Raw genomic sequence first — 16,718 nt, forward strand, 5'->3', positions numbered from 1 at the left:
GAATGCTGACACTCATCTACCCATCCACATCAGCGTGTGGTGGAGCGTGTGACCAGCTTTAAATTCTTGGGGATCTGGTCAAGAAGGCTCACCAGCGCCTCTTTTTCCTGAGGACTGTGAGAAAATGACCACCTCTCCGCAGAGATCCCGGTGAACTTCTATCACTGCGCGGTCTGCGCGCTTCGAAATTCACGCTGCGATTGAACACAACACTTCTGTTGAGGGGGGGCGGGGGGAGTGCGCACTTCGAAATCGGCGATCGCCCGGTCTGTCTCGCGGACCGGATAGGCTCGTGGACTAATTAAGTGAAGTTGGATCATTTCCCACAGCACACCTGAGGATATCTCACGGCACACTAGTGTGCCGCGGCACACCGGTTGAAAAACACTGCTCTATTCAATAGGCTGGGGAAAGAATCCAAGAGAGCCTAGATGCCCCCTTAATCACACTTAATGACACTCAAACTTTACACAGCAGATTTGCTGTGTTTTCCTCTACCAACAACTGCTTGTTACTTTTTCCAGAAGCAGATTACTAACAGCAATAACCTTCCTTTCTCTTTCTTTTTCCTTTATATTTCCACATTATGCCTTTTCTTTGTGTTAACAGCAATGACCTATGAATGGCAAAGGTTACCTTGCTGTGTATGTTTCTTTATAATGTGTGTAAATGTTAAGGTTGTGCAGTTAGAATTCCTCTGCCCAGATGTTTCCTTACTGACTGCCCAGATGTCAAAAGCCTTAATGAACTGTTTTGTGAACATTCTCCCACACCTAAGGATTGTCCAACTCCAGGTTGTCCTTCATGTAGGAGCCATTATGCCATTTATCATAAGTTGTTCTAATCATTGTCTTTATTTCCATGTTCTGAGAATTTGTGCCCTCTACAGGTCAAAAGGCCATTAAATAGGAGAGTGACCGATAGGAGGCGTGGCTGACTGGGAGCACACAGCTTTTGACCTTGCTGGCTTGCTGTAGGCAGAGGATAGACTTAGGAACCTGCTCCTGATTGTAATTCAAGTTTCAACCTTCATTGATCTAAGTTATGTATGCAAACCCTATAGGACCTACTTATGAATAAACCAACATTATTATTTGAACGTTGCCTGGACCTCTGTGGATTTCCTTTCTCGCAATTCAACAAGCGTCTAAGAACCCCCAGTCACCACCAACAAGTGACCAACAAAGGGACAGCCTTTTTGGTATAAACGGTCACAACACTTCAGGACTTTAGACTATGTGCTAAGGACTTGTGAACTTTTCCGCCCTAAGGTTGCTCTTGAGGACTGTGGCTGCAACCCCAACCTCAAGACCAAAGGGGGGGATGTTGGGCCTACATGGAACATTCCAAGCCTAAGGTCATGTGGTCCCTTTGTTCACAAAAAACTACAGCTCTCTCTCTCTCTCTCTCTCTCTCTCTCTCTCTCTCTCTCTCTCTCTCTCTCGCTCTCTCTCTCTCTCTCTCTCTCTCTCTCTCTCTCTCTCTCTCTCTCTCTCTCTCTCTCTCTCTCTCTCTCTCTCTCTCTCTCTGTCTCTCTCCTGTGGTGTCTTCAAAGGCCTGCTATTAATGTCTATTAATCTTGTTTATTATATTCATGGTTGTGTTATTAGTCTGAGTTTAATAAACTTGTTATATCATAACAAGAAGTGTCCGGTCTTGTTTGTTTTGAATGTTGTCTGATCCATACTCTGCCACGTCAAGACCTCACTCCTTCTAGATTGATTTTTGAGTGCATAACCAATCCTTAACTTGTTCTGTTTTGATCATTTTAATTGATAATGAATCCTTGAGTGAATCCCCGAGGTCTTTAATATGATTTAAGTTATTATTTTCATTTTTAGATAGCGATATTTGATAAAACCTATTGCACCTACAATACAGTAGAGCAACCACCACTTTATACTTTTCAGCAGTAAGCAATCATAATTCATTTCTAGTTAAGTCTGTTACACATTGTGACAGGCAAGAAATGGAAACATGCTCAAACTAAATGAGACACATCTGAAACCACACAGTCATCAAATTATAGCTGTTCGTGCAAAGCGTAGCGCGTCTCAATGAAACCATGGCAAAGCCTCAGAATAACCACAGCGATCACACGCAGGTCAAAGCAAACTATTTTGGTTGTCACAGGTAGAGTTGCGAGTGTGAGAACATCGGAACAATACAAAGCTGCTGCAGAAGAGTATTCAGAAGTTGATTCTAATGCCAATAAACAGTTTCTCTCCACAGTTGTCGTGGTGATGCTGGTTTTTGTGAAGAAAAGAAAAGCCAACCTCCTTCTTAAACAATTCATTAGTATTGGTTTCTATTTCTCATTTACACCGACTATTGGCAGACTCAAAGACTTGAGACTCAGACTTGCTGACAAACTCTGCAAGATTTGAGACTTTTACGATAATAATGAATAATCTTTTCTTTTCTTACAGTTTTGCAGTTTATAATTCTGTAGATATAAGTTGTACAGAGGAAGTAAATACACAACAAACAGAAGTGTAACAATAAAGAACCATTAAACCTTTTTCTCAATCAAACATCTCAGACTTTCAACATAAATAATGACTAACAGCTCTCAGTAACCATCCGTCAGTCTGCGGATTGGTCACTAGCAGTCCTCTTCCTCTTTCTTTTCCTCCTCCTCTTCCTCCAAATACTCTGCGTAACTAACGCTTATTGTACTTCTTATGTACTGATCAAATACACTTTCAGATCTCATGTTCTTCTATAATCTTAGGGAGTTTCATTTGTATTTCTATTACACAAGATGTTTATTATTTGTACTTTAAGGCACTTTTCCATGTTATCAAATGTTCTACTTCTTTCCGCTGAAGTTAAATGTTCCCATTTTAGTCCATTACATTTATATGGCCGCTGTAGTTTGTAGTCATGGTGAATATCCTCACCCTCGTCAGACGCCTCTGTGACCTGTGACCTGTAAAACAAATTAAATGTTGCGTTGAGGTTAAGAAACAGGCAAACATTACAACTGTTAATCATCAAACGATGTTCATGATAACGCAGGTTTGAAACTATACAAATAAAAACAATGAGATTGCACAAAGATAATAATTTATAAATCGGGGCATCTTGTTCTGTGTTTTACGTTATTTTTTTAAAATGCAAACCACCTGTGAAAAATTACAAGACAATGATAGTACTTCACAAAGGCTTACATATTACTTGACATTAGCCTCCATTTGATAAAAGTAAATGTTATCAGATGTATGGACGCAGAATTCCTCTCAGTCTGACCTTCTTGATGCTGGAGTACAGAATGTCCTCATCTGGTGACGGTGGATTTGGGGCTGCTGCAGGGTTTGGTGACACCGGCAAGTTTAAAATTTCTGGTCCTCCTTAAAAAAATACAAACATTCTCAATATTGCATTTTGGAAAATAAGTAAATATAAAGAATCTACTCCTAAACATCACAGGTTGATTAAATGATGCTCCTCTAGGTGACCCAGAGCAACCCACAACACACAATATCAACTTAACACATCGTTCATTTCAGGGTGAGTAGAAACAGAAAAAGTGGCTTTAACCCATCAAAGTGAGGAAAATATTGTATGTAAATATTTGTGAATAAACAATGGTCCAGTTGTGTCTCAGTTGCACACTAACCATGTAGAGCGTTTTGTGGAGTCTCATTAAAACTTATCGTGGAGTAAACAAAACAAGGCAGGGGTTCATCATCTGAAGGAAAGAGACACTTTATGAGCAACACAAAACCGTCACTATTACAATCCTGTAGCAGAATGAACATTGACATTGACAAGTGTCATCTGTGGGAAACGAGGTAAATAAAGGGTCACTTCACATTTTTCTGTTGGTGGTTTTCTCGCCTGGTTCATGTCGAGGCCCAAATTATCAGCAGCATCTGCAGAATCTTAAAAAAGAGAATGTGAGCGAGAGTATGAGAAACAGAGGTGTTGAATATATCGACACCACAGTGACCACTGCAACTGTCAAACATGGTGAACAGCTTCGACACTCAGCAAATACACACAATCTATTCATATAATGTGATTGCTTATATTCTACTGTTCAGTGAGGGAAGGCAAAAATAATTGCGATAATGTCTATAAACCTTCCTGTCTTTGCAGATGACAGCGTATATACTGGTAGTTGTGTTAACATCATCTACGCCGTCCTCCGCAGAGACTGAAGCAAAACAGGGTGCCGATTATCATCCTGCATCTCAAATGATTTGATAGAAATAAAGTATTTGGCTTGCCAAACGTAGAAGAGAATAGAATCAAAGCAAAGATATGAAAGTAAGATGAACCTCTTGTCTCTCTTGTGACGATGGCATACACGGCCAGCGGTGGATCAGCTGCACCAGCCTCTAATGAAAAACCCCAAAAAGTCATTATCCCGTTAATTACCTGAATAATCAACATGTGAGTCAAGTTCTTTAGTCTTGAGTTCTGTACCTCTGTGTTTTCGATAGTGAAGCAGTCCCACAAGCATCAAGAGTGGAGCCACAAGAAAGACAGAGAGTAAGATCCACAGGACAGGGGAGTATTGAACTGCTGCATGAATGACATCAACTTTGCGCCCTGTAAAAGTATGAGAGAAACCCAAAATCCAAACCCATCCTCTTATAGTGCGGCATTAACGTGATAAGTTAACGTCAACATTTGCAAGCACTATCATATCTCACCTCTAACGATCAGTCGACTCTCTGGTGATTCTCCAATTCCAGACATGATACACTTGTAGAGTCCTTCATCAGACTGGGACACATTTTGGATGGTCATCTCTCCTGTAGGGCTGAACCTGATGGGGACGCCGTCTTTATAGAAATCAGCTGAAATGCTGGAGGGAGTTGTTTTGTGTTGGCAGTGCAATGTTAAAGTTTCTCCTTCATCAATGGGCAGAACTGGACTCACCAGGATCACATCACCACCTGAAGAGAGTGGTTAAGATATTGACAGACATTTTATGTACAATCATGAAAAGAGAGAGAACATAGCTGCAAAAAAATTAAGATGTACATTTGGTTCTCATCTGTATATGGGGGCAATATTCTGTAGAGGCACCATGTCCAATATAAAATTAGGAGTCCTAGAGTAGCGCTCTGGGGAGCTTCACCAGTTATATTAATGAGTGACAAGTTCCCATCTTTATACCTGGACACAGATATGGTGGTAAGATCTAAATTATTTAAACAGATTTGGGTAGAGATTTTGATAAATCATAATTATATTTTCAGAAATGGAAACAATAATCTCTTCCCGTCCTTAAAATGCCTACCAGTGACAGTGATGTTAATGGTTTTGCTTCTTGTCCCGTCTTTCGTCTCACACCAGTACTGTCCACTGTCTGAGCCATAAGCTTCTTTAATTTTACACCATAATGTAGAATCTCCAGCTTTAGAACACTCGTTCAAAACTTTCTTGGCATTCCTCACATGGCTCCATCCAGCCGACCCCACCAAGTCCTCACAGGCAAACGAGACGGACTCATACTCAAAGATCTGCAGTCTGGATGGATCGATACGAGGAAAAACTGCTGAATCACAGAGAGAGGAAGAGTTTAAGATTAAAATGAATATTCTTTAGTTAAAAACCATGTCTTTGACGAAAAGGTTTTTACAATATTACATTACATTACATTACGATCATTTGGCAGACGCTTTTAGCCAAAGCGACTTACATTACATTATATTACCACCCTTCGCAGAGGGGGGAGCAATTGAGGGTTCGGTGCCTTGCTCAGGGGCACCTCGGCAGGGACTCGAGCCGGCAAACCCCCGGTTCTTAAGCGGAAGCTCTACCCACTCGACTACTGCCTCCCATGTGCAATGTGTGCAATGTGCAATATGTGCAATGTCAATATGTATGTTTCTTCTCTCAATGTCTCTCAATGTTCACATAATAAGCTTTCATATAATTATGGATAGAATTTGCTAAATGTGACAATGTTGAAGTTCAATCGTGAAAAATTAAAATGTACACATTTTTACAGACAGAAGATTGAAAGGTTTTGCTCAATTTGGCTTTTGCCTTGGCCAGAAGGATGATGTAACAGTAAATCATTTATCTTTTGGATGAATTAACCACTACTTACCACTTTTCTTAGCCAAACAGTAGTGAATTTGTACAGCAATCACAATCAATGTGTGCATCACTGCAGAGACATATTGAAGATATATTATTTTTTATTTTTTCAAAACAGATGAGCTCAGTCATATTTCTACTGTATATTCAGGTCATCTTTTTTATCATTTGTGTGCTTATTTATTACTTCAGAAACTCTTGTTCCAATCATATTCCATAGTCAAATTTGACTCAAATCACGAGGAACGCACTACTTTTACGTCATAAAAAGACATGCACTATGATTATATATGATGTAGGTAATAAGACATTGGACCATTATGCCATTTTATACATAAGAGAGGAAATAATAAAATGTAGCCACTCTTGACATTTGATGGATGTTCTGTGATACATCAAATTCTAAAATGTCTACTAAACTAAACTTGAATTTCTTTAAAACACTCGTGTTTTCGTTTTCATGATCAGCTTAATTTTGAGTGATATTTTTGCTTAGATTTAATTATTTATACAGTGTAAAATAAAAAGCAGAAACCAGAGCCTGATACTTACACAGAGTGATAGCTGTGATCTCCATGTTGGTTGTCTGCTGACTGACTGAGCACTGGACAGAATGATAGATAAATATAAATTGACTAAGACCCGCCCCTTCCTGCTTATATGTGGTGCAGATGCATCAGCAGAAGCCAGGCTCTCGTGAATCTGCTTCAAAATCATAAGTTGTTATGGCAACACAGATGTTATATACCGTATGTGTTATTGTATTATTTTATATCAGTACACAGGTGACTTGTTAATGCTCAAAGTGAAACAAAGTACAGCAACATGTTTATGGTTCCACTGATGCATTGGTGTGCCAGCTGTAGCTGTTTATTATTATTATTAGATTTCAGTCAGTGATTCTGCTCAGTGAATTTTTATTTTCTCTGCTCCCTTCTGTAATCTTTGTTCTTTTTACCAACTTTCTCCTTTGCCCCACTCACAAATCCCAAAATATTACTTGGAAGAAATAATAATAAACATGGTAATAATAGTAACCAGACTATAGATCCAATATGCATCATGCACACTGCAGCAAAAAGGGAAAACTGATTGAAGGACATTATGGTGTGACATTTTCACCATCTTCACAGAGAGTTTGAGTTGCTTTACTGAAGGTCCTGTTGATTGTGGTTCAATGGTTCATATGGTTCAATGATAATAAGGATCCGGGTCTGGGCGGGCAATGAATGTTATCTCCATGAATGATTAATCGACTATGGTTGCAGAGTTTCATGAGGAGACAGCAGGTACGTGTTGATTGAATAATGTTTCTACGTCTGCTTCACCTAACATCTCATTTTAACCACAGTTATGATGAAAGCTTCTGTGTGAGTGTTTAATCAAAGCTACATTCTTTAATGTTGCACAGCGTCTTGCTGTAATCTGTATTTTGATCACTCTGAGAACTATCAGCTAATATGCTTTATGTTGATTTAATTGAGACTTTGGAATTCCAGTCAACACTCTCAGGTTAACTTAAACAAATCTGTCACTTTAAAATGCTTCTAAAATGAAATATCAGCTGGTGTAGAGAGATTATAGCCGCTGGTGACGAAAGTGAAAGTATAAATCATTATGTACATATGCTCTTTGAAGGAGACCTCATAAATGTTTGGCTTTAATATCTTTCAAACAGGTTTAGAGAGACAAATGTGTTTCTGCTTTGTGCTGATTTCCAGAACTCCAGGATGCTTCACCACTTGCACGAATTGTTCCCAAAAACTCAATTCGGAAGCTTTTGTGTTTTGGTTTTCCATCTTTCCCTCCTTCCTTCATGTAGAGGTAACTTACACACAAACAGTCTCAGGTCAAGTATTCAGAGCAAACGCTGCCAGATTCAGAAGATTAATAGTTTTTTAATATTCTACAAGTAAAATCCAGGTGGAAATGTTGACTGGCGCATGTCACTACAGTCTCACTATCCACTGTGCGTGTAGATGTACATTTTCAGTGTAGCTACTGGACTATTTGATTAGCTGGGTAAAGACAAAAAGCATGAGATCATAGAGACAAGCGGCCAAAATGAGCATGCATGAGCAGCAGGAGGGAGCTCAGAGTAAAACCACTGCATTAAGGGAAAGCAAGCTGAGGTGTTTTAGCAACTATCAAAACGTTCTAAGGACATCCCACTGGGTGCAGACAGAACATACTTGCAGGATCCTGCTTATGGGATGTGATTCTGTTGATAGAACTGTGCTGAGCTATCCTGGTATATGATTCTAAAAGACAGCAGCCAGCCAATCAGAACGTCCTCTCATACTGAGCCTATTGTTTCTAGGTCAGTCTCAGCTGATTGGTCCACCTCAGCCTATAGTGGCAAAACGTGGCGATGACATCGTTCTGCCGTGTCTTCTGGAAACTGCCACTGATTCAGCTGGTTTGACGTTGGAGTGGACCAAACCAGACATGAGACCCAGATATGTGTTTGTGTGGCATGAAAAGGAGGAACTTGTGCACATAAAACATCCATCGTATATGGGAAGAGCGTCAATGTTCATTGATGAGCTGAAGCACGGGAACATTTCATTGAAAATTTCCAAAGCAAAACTCTCAGATGAGGGAAGATACAGATGCTTCATACCAACACTGAAAATAGACACTTTTGTTGATCTTGTTGTTGGTGAGTGGCTACACACACCACACACATAATTGTTCAAACTCTCCTTGGCGTACAGCAAGTCCTTTAAATCTATGGGTTGAATTTCTCCATTTCCTCATCATCTTTAGGTGTGGTGTCATCGCCTCTGATCAGGTTATCAGGGATCGATACATCCAGCAGTGCAGTGATGTTAGAGTGTGAATCTGCAGGCTGGTATCCAGAGCCTGAGGTGCTGTGGTTGGACGCTGAGGGAAACATCGTCTCTGCTGGACCTACAGAGACGCTCAGAGGTCCTGATGGTCTCTATACTGTCAACAGCTCAGTGACTGTGGACAACAAACACGGCAACACATTCACCTGTAAAGTACAAGAGACCAAAACCAACCAGACCAGAGAGACACAGATACACGTTCCAGGTGAGCAAACATCTCCTCAATGTTCTTTTGCTCATGGACATACTGTAAGTCTGTAACTATTCTATATAGAGAGGTGATCAGTACAGACATGGGATGTAAAATGAGCTGATTAAGGTAGGATGGAGAGTGAGAATCAGCTAATCTGCCCCATCCTCTTACTACACTCACACTACCTCTGACCAAGAATGGACAGAGTCTATCTAAGCCCTGAACTATACCTGGGTTCGCTAATCACTCTCCTGCAAATAGGAGACTGTGCTATTTTCTTTTCAAGAATTTTGGAGAGGAAGGTAAGATTAGAAATGGGTCTATAGTTGTTTATAATGTCTGGGTCTAAATTTTTGTATTTTTTTAAAAGAGGTTTCACAACAGCTGCTTTGAAAACAGCAGGCACAACCTACGTGGAGAGTGATTTTATAATATTTAGCAAAGAGGCCCAAAGCACCTGACAAAGATTCAATTTTAGCGGGAGAGGATCAGGCAAGCAGGTTGTGGGCTTGGAGGAGGCTACTCATTTAGAAAAAGTGGCCTATGAAGCTGTCTCAAAGAGGTGCAGGACAGAGGGTCCCTCATAGTGGCAACATCAGGATGAACCCGTTTGAATATAAAGACCCACTGAATTGTTGTTAACATGTAAATGTGTTTTTTCCTTTCAGATGATTTCTTCATGGTCCAGTCGTGTCCTGCTGTTTTCATCTGCATTGGTTTGGCTGTTGGCATGTTTGCTCTTCTACTTTCCTTTGTTGTGTGGAAACGCAAAAATCCAAGGAGTAAGTTACAAACTAATCTCATAATCAAAAGCCATTCCATTCAGTCACAAACATCTTACATATAAAACATCTCATCGCTTAATATAAATGATGCAAATCTTGTGCAAATTCACACAGAAACCAAAAAGGAGCACAAGGATGAAATTGATGAAGGAAAGAAGCTCGACTCTGAGGTTCAAAGTCTGACTGGAGTACAAAGTCAGACAGGAAACGTACCAATGAAAGACCTGAAGAAGAAGAAAACAAAGGACAAACGTGTAAGTAGACATTGATTTATATAGAAATCTTACTAAATGTACCATTAGTGATCATATTGTACCTTTGATCATTGGTTTATAATCACTGAGCAATAAGTAAAGTAGTATATTTAGTTAGTATAAGTTTACATTCAGTGTGATGTTCGTCTCTGCTTCATGTTGCTTATTGTTCATAGGTTTTCCAGCCCAACACAGCACTCACTGAGTCTCCATCACCAGCTTTGCACCAACACCTGAAATTGTTTTGAAGTTGTCAAATGTGTAGCATCAGTGTTTCCATTAGCTTCCATATGTCCCCCACCACATCTAATGAGAATGGGGCGGCAGTGGCGCAGTCCATAGGGTACTCTGCTTGGGAACCGGAGGGTGGCTGGTTCGCATCCCCTGTGGGCCAAAAAGTCTGTATTGGCAGGGAGTTGCCTCCAGGCCAATGCTGAGGTGCCCTTGAGCAAGGCACCCCACCCAAGGCAGCCAGCATTGGTGTAACCCTGGCTTTTCTTCTATTTGCTTCCTCTACCATATTGAGCAGGAAACTCCACTTTAGTTTTACATCTTCTCCATCTGTCCTCCTCTCTCACAGTCAAAGAAGGAGCTCCTGGAGGAGCTTCAGAAGAAGACTGAAGCAGAAAACCGTCTCAACCTAAAGGTTCCTCTCTTTACATTTGTGTTTCTTCTCTGTTAGCTCAGGTGTTACTTCATTTCTCCCTCTTTGCATGTTCTCCACCATATGTACGATTTCATTTGTTTTCCAGCCACTAATATTTGTTTTCAGTTTCTTCTTATGGTCTTTTTTCTTAACACCTGTTATTTGTAATTTATCTTCAGTTTATTGCACATTCAAAACAGAAATGCAACTTGTTGAGTGAAGTTATTCCATGTTGGTAAATGAATGAATCAAACATCAATCCAGCTGACAATAACGTTGGAACCAGGCCTGGTAGAATCATGTCATCACTGAGATGTGTTCTGTGTTTGTGGAACTGCAACAACAGCTGCAACAAAAAGAGAGAGAGATGACAACAATGAAGTCAGACACGGAACAAAGAGAGAGAAAGATGACAACAATGAAGTCAGACATGGAGGAGAATCACAAACTGCTGGAGGAAGTCAAAAGGTGCTAAATAATTGTCTTTTTTGATGAGTTTGAAATATAAACGATCACTAAAATAAGAAGAAAAAAAGGAAAAGGCTGATGAAGCGAACTTAAAGCTTCCCTGAAATAAAAACCCAGAATGTCCACTGGGTGGCACTGTAGTACTGGCAATAGGAAGGGCTACCGCGGGTATAGGGCGGGGATAGGGCTCTACACTGGACCAGAACTTTTTATTTTCATTTTACACAAACACTGACATGAAAGCACAAAACACCTAAAGGAAACTTTTTGTAATGACACATTTGAGGTGAAGGTAGTTTCAGTTTTTGCTGCTAAATCAAGTTGTACTGAATCAATCTTCAGTAGTTCAGAGTTCTGCTGAACTACTTTGCTGTCTGTCACTCAGCTCTCCACCCTGCAGGGTCACTGTGACCTCTGATCACAGTCACAGTGACCTCCTCCTCTCTTACACTTCTGACTCACCTTCATCCAGTGTGTGTAGCAGCAGCCCTACCCGGACTAAAGGCATCATCACTGTGGACGAGGTCGACCTGAAAGGCGAATATGTTCGTCTCAGGAACATTTCTGCTGAGGTAATGCAATGCTGAGTATTTGAGCTCTTACTGATATATTAGTTATTACTTAAATTCATCCATTCTCAAAAACGCTGTTAGCTTGGAGGGGCTAACAACATTACGGTTGGACAGGAGCTGCACTCTCAGCGGTAAAGTCATTGCCCTCCAGACCTGGAGATTTTGACTTTAAAATGCAGTCCCTTTTACCGACCCAGGGAATTTACTACTGTCACCATCACGGCAGTTTACATCCCACCCAGTGCAATACTAAGGAAGCCCTGAGTGTTCTCTACCAAAACGTCAGTGACTTGCAAAATACACATCCGGAGGGTGTTGTCATTGTTGCAGGGGACTTCAATCAGGCAAATACGAAGACAGTCCTCCCTCACTTCCATCAGCATGTGGATTTGCAACCAGAGGCATAAACACACTGGACCTGGCCTACAGTAAAATCCAAAAAGCATTCAAAGCTGCTCCCCGCCCTCACCTTGGCTCCTCAGACCATCTCTCTGTTATGCTTATCCCTGCATACAGGCCCCTGCTCACCAGAGGCAAACCCACGGTGAAGCAGGTGAGAGTGTGGTCTGAATGAGCTATGTCAGCACTTCAGCTGACTGCTTTGAATGCACTGACTTAACATTTTTAAGGCTACAACAGACAACCATCACACTAATGTGGAGGAGTATGCTATGTCTGTGTCTGCATACATCCAGTTCTGTATGGAGGATGTCTATGTCACCAGTACATCACCACACGCGTCAACCAGAAACCCTGGATGACCAACGCGGTACATGCAATGCTGAAGGCACGGAATTCTGCTTTTAAATCTGGTGACACAAAGGCACTTAGATCAGCAAGATCCAACCTGAACTGTGCCATCAGAGAAGCAATGCATGCCCACTGCGAGGAAAGCTGTTCCTCGCCATGATGACTAAACACAGATAATTCAGTTTATTCTATGCAATCTATAGGTAGCAATAGTAGTAGCATAGCAAAGCATTGAAAAAGCAAAAATGTTTATATGTATTTTAGTACAGTATATATTTATATCTATATTATTCATGTTTTTCTGTTTGCTTTCTATGCTTTAAGTAACTATCTGGTGAGCTAATTGCAACATTATATTGTTCAATGTACACTATATATATAGGTTGAATGACAAAAAACTTTGTCTAAGTTTAAAAGATATATTTATACTCTCATTACTTCTGATCACAGAGTAAATGACCTCCATGGTTTGAAGATTCCATGCTGGTGTTTCCAAACATCTCCTGTCTCTCCACATTCTCACTCTCCTCTGGTCTCATAGACTGATTTGTCATCCATTCTTCATCTCTTCCTCTCTCTTATCCATTTTTGATCACGCAGGAAAAACAGTTGCGTAACTGGAAGATGGTGATCCAGATTGATTGCAAAAATGACATCACGTACATGTTTCATTCCCCGCACACTCTCAAGCCTGGATGCAGCATCACTGTGAGTGTTACTCCATAGCTCAATGTGTTTGTTGCATCTTTCGATTTTATCAAACCTTTTGCTCAACTCGTTCTTTCCATTTATATTCCTTCATTCAGCATGAAAACCTGAACAGGTAAATCACTGACAGCAATGTCGATTTAAGTTTGTGACCTTTGACTTTAACAGATTTGGGCTTCAGATTCTGGATGCCAGAAAGCTGGAGACCTGGTGTGGAGCAATCAGGATCCCTGGACCTTTGAGAGCTCTATAAAGGTCATCATCAAGAGTCCATATGGAGAGGTCTGACATCATCTGACACCAACCATTACATCATCAGTCTGAGCTGTCACATGAGATGTGTAACTAATCTGAATGTTTGTTTGCTTTTGTTTTCAACCAGGAAATGGCCATGAGGGAACAAAAGATAATAGATCCATAATGCTGAATGCTGCTTAAAATACTAAAAATGATGAGTGTGTTTTTACTGATGTTATTTTAATTTGTCACTAGTGCCTCGAATGCTTTCTGTCTGTTTTTATGGTAATACTGAATAAAAATGTACACAATTAACGATTTTACAGTTTATTACTCAGTTGATAAAGTTGTACAGTGAAACCTACTCTCCTTTTCTCATCAGTTAATCTTGAATTGACTCTTGGAAGAAGGATTTGATTTTCTCCAAACTGTATTCTTTAGATTTCCAGTCTAACATCTCACATTCATCGTCTGACCCCACTTCCCTCTGTTCATCAGCCATTTTTCCTTTTCCTTTCTTAGCTGTTGTAGTCTTCTTGTGATTCATTTCCACAGTTAAAGATTAAGATTAAGTTTTTATTCATCATGTTGCAGCAATTCACACACAAATTACATGCAATTGAAATTTATCTTGCACCCCCTCTTACATATCACACACACAAACACATGCATTTCAGAGGGGGTGCAGGGCAGCCATTTTTTCAGCACTCATGGAGCAGGTGGGGGCTTGGTGCCTTGCTCATGTGCACCTCGGCAGTGCTCTGGAGGCAAACTGGTAACTCACCAGCTACCAGTCTGCTTGCTTGGTCCACACAGGGGACTCGAACCGGCGACCCTCCGATTCCCAGCTGTCGACCCAGCAGACTGAGCTACTGCTGGTTCTGTGATCCTGGAGAGTCCTGTGTTTCCTGTGATGGAGGGAGACTCTTGGTCGGAGCAGCAGTCATCGTAGCTATTTTCTCAATTCTTGCAAATGCTTACAGCATATTATGGTATTCATGATAGTGGTGACGTGGCGATTATCATCTAGCTATTCTATTCCAGCACAAGGTTCAGATTCAGATCCTGCTCCAGCTCACTTCTTCAAGATCAAGATTTTCCCATAATTGCTCATTGCTATGTTCAACGTGTTCTTTAATAAAGATTTATTTAAACAGAAGCCACGGCCACAGCAAATTATATAAAAAAAACAAAGATAAAACATTTGTCTAGCTTGATCAAAACATGCTATGTGACAAAAATGATACAGGAAACATTTTGGAGAAGAAAAACAAAATGCAGTGATTACAAATGGGTGTGGTGCGCTTCTTACAACGAAATGTTATGGATTCTTGATCAGGCTTATTGGAATCAGGCAGTAATGTTTGGAGATCTGCTGCTAGTGGTCGATTTGACCGCTGCACTCGTCAATCATTTCCTCCACTGCCTCCACACGTTTCTCCATTTTTAGGAGCTGGAGCTCCATTTCTGCTCTCCACTGGGTCAGGATGTTGTTTTCTCTGCTCAGCTCTTGTTTGCGCTTTAATAAATCCTGTGCTGTGTCCATTCTATTCTCCCTTATTCTCTCTGTAATTTCACTTTCCACTGACTCAAGGTTAGTCTTGTTCACTTCCACCTGGCGCTCTCTCTCCTCCAGTTCACGTGAGATGTGATCTCTATCTCTTATGAGGGTAGATTTAAGCTCTTTCAGTCTAGAATTTAGACCTGTCGTCTCATCTGAACCCGGCTGTCTTTTGCCTGAAGAAAAAGAAGCACAACATAGAGGTAAATAAAATTATATTTATATTTTCTAACAACACATATTCATTCATTTTAATTCATTTCTGAAACATAACCCATTTGAGGAAGGACATGATTACGTTTAGACAGGCAGACAGACAGATGTCAGTTACATGGTGAAAGAAAATGGAAAACCAAGGATTGTACACTGAAATGCATCACTGTGTACATACTGCATATGACAGTGATGTGCTACTTACCCTTGCATATGCACACACAGCCAGCCACCAAGCCAGCAACGCCCACACACACGCCAACAATCAAATAAATCTCACCAGCTGAAATGATAAAGCACACAGCAGCACCTGTAAGACACTTTCTACAAGTTAACACAAATAATTCATTTGTGTGAAGTTGCTGGTAGTTACTTCCTATAAGGATGTTTAATTTTCACCTGTGTTGGTTTGTCAGCTGTTTATTGAAAAATCTGTGAAGAAGAGATCTTCACAGATCAGTCTGGCCTGATAGTGGCGCTGTAATATTCACTTTTACATTTTGGTCTACTGCATTTGAACCATTAATCTAAAGTGTTGTTTTTCCTGGATTCCTTGGGGCTTTCGACATCGACCCATACAGTATAGGTTCATTTCCACCCAACTAGATTTTCCACCATTCTGATTTTTGGGTCAGTTGTCACAATATTTGAACCAAGATTGATTTAAACGTTCTTTCTGTTTTTACATAATTTGCCGCCAAATACAAGTGGGAGAGGCTTTTCCTCAAAAAGTGGAGATGGACACTGATTATGACAAAAAATAAACATCAATCAACCTGATGGTGGCGTTTCAACAACAGGAGTTTACTCAATAACAGAGCAATGACTGGACTATAACATTTTACTGTGTGGAGGGACGATCATCAATAACCTGATAAATGCCATACAGACAGAGCCATTAGTGAAAGACTGAAAGAATGACAGACAAATGAGAAACAACTATTTCCAAGAATCCTTTAGTATCATGCAGGTAAATCAGAAAAGAGATGCCATGATGCTGCTAAACAGTGTGTCTCTGTGTGTTATGTATGTGCATTTCCTGTCCTCACATGTAAACATGTTGCCTTTCAGGGGAACAATGCCAGGATTCTGAAAAAAGAAATAAAACACCACAAATTAGTGATAGCTCAACTCAAAACTCTTCAGACAATGAAATGCTACGAACTTTATACAAGATTGTTTTTTATCATTGTTTAAATCGCATGTAAAGGAGTATAGGAACTCACACATAAGTCACTTTGATAACCAGTTAAAACTAAGAATCTGTTGCTTTCAGTAAAGAACACGTACCTGCTGCGTGTGTGTGTGATTGTCGGCTCACCTCAGTGAAAATGAAAGCTCTGATTAAGAGTCCAAAGTCCTCAAATAAAATAGTTTACTATCAGATCATTATCATTATTTGATTCTCTTAATGTT

At 40.3% G+C, this 16,718-nt stretch overlaps 4 protein-coding genes across 7 annotated transcripts in view; 3 read left to right on the plus strand and 1 right to left on the minus strand.

Moving 5' to 3' along the window:
- Positions 1–16,718, plus strand: part of LOC143010559 (butyrophilin subfamily 1 member A1-like) — a 95,477-nt gene that overhangs the window by 33,974 nt on the left and 44,785 nt on the right. The window contains exons 9-11 of the mRNA XM_076162936.1: positions 11,734–11,833; positions 13,184–13,291; positions 13,460–13,573. Coding sequence (XP_076019051.1) covers positions 11,734–11,833; positions 13,184–13,291; positions 13,460–13,573 — 322 coding nt within the window. The remainder of the gene's footprint in view (positions 1–11,733; positions 11,834–13,183; positions 13,292–13,459; positions 13,574–16,718) is intronic.
- Positions 1–16,718, plus strand: part of LOC143010561 (uncharacterized) — a 52,597-nt gene that overhangs the window by 13,926 nt on the left and 21,953 nt on the right. The window lies entirely within an intron of this gene.
- LOC143010725 (Fc receptor-like B) lies at positions 1,986–6,649 on the minus strand. Of its 4 annotated transcripts, none has more exons than XM_076163228.1 (10): positions 6,616–6,649; positions 6,074–6,133; positions 5,258–5,512; positions 4,665–4,910; positions 4,435–4,560; positions 4,287–4,346; positions 3,819–3,887; positions 3,623–3,694; positions 3,253–3,353; positions 1,986–2,932 (listed from the first exon to the last, which is right to left on the minus strand). In XM_076163228.1, the coding sequence occupies exons 1-10, from the start codon at positions 6,638–6,640 to the stop codon at positions 2,909–2,911; spliced, it is 1,038 nt and encodes a 345-aa protein (XP_076019343.1). In that variant the 5' UTR covers positions 6,641–6,649; the 3' UTR covers positions 1,986–2,908. The 4 variants fall into 4 exon arrangements, with proteins under 4 accessions (XP_076019343.1, XP_076019345.1, XP_076019344.1 ...); XM_076163230.1 differs by having other exon boundaries at positions 3,819–3,878; positions 5,258–5,515; XM_076163229.1 differs by having other exon boundaries at positions 3,253–3,350; positions 5,258–5,515.
- Positions 7,333–10,829, plus strand: LOC143010579 (butyrophilin-like protein 10). Its single transcript, XM_076162954.1, has 7 exons — positions 7,333–7,352; positions 7,785–7,887; positions 8,384–8,725; positions 8,833–9,120; positions 9,777–9,890; positions 10,008–10,147; positions 10,728–10,829. The coding sequence occupies exons 1-7, from the start codon at positions 7,338–7,340 to the stop codon at positions 10,827–10,829; spliced, it is 1,104 nt and encodes a 367-aa protein (XP_076019069.1). The 5' UTR covers positions 7,333–7,337.

This window comes from Genypterus blacodes, unplaced genomic scaffold, assembly GCF_046128005.1.
Source record: "Genypterus blacodes isolate CSIRO-AG114 ecotype Tasmania unplaced genomic scaffold, CSIRO-AGI_Gbla_v1 ptg000129l_1, whole genome shotgun sequence".
Classification (NCBI taxonomy): domain Eukaryota; kingdom Metazoa; phylum Chordata; class Actinopteri; order Ophidiiformes; family Ophidiidae; genus Genypterus; species Genypterus blacodes.

Coding starts and splice junctions, on each gene's coding strand:
- LOC143010579 (XM_076162954.1), top strand. Junction 9,121..9,776: donor GACACAGATACACGTTCCAG/GTGAGCAAACAT, acceptor TTTTCCTTTCAG/ATGATTTCTTCATGGTCCAG. Junction 9,891..10,007: donor GAAACGCAAAAATCCAAGGA/GTAAGTTACAAA, acceptor AAATTCACACAG/AAACCAAAAAGGAGCACAAG.
- LOC143010725 (XM_076163227.1), bottom strand. CDS start 6,640: ATGGAGATCACAGCTATCACTCTGT. Junction 5,516..6,073: donor CTGTTTGGCTAAGAAAAGTG/GTAAGTAGTGGT, acceptor TCTGTGATTCAG/CAGTTTTTCCTCGTATCGAT. Junction 3,888..4,286: donor CGTCACAAGAGAGACAAGAG/GTTCATCTTACT, acceptor CTCTTTTTTAAG/ATTCTGCAGATGCTGCTGAT.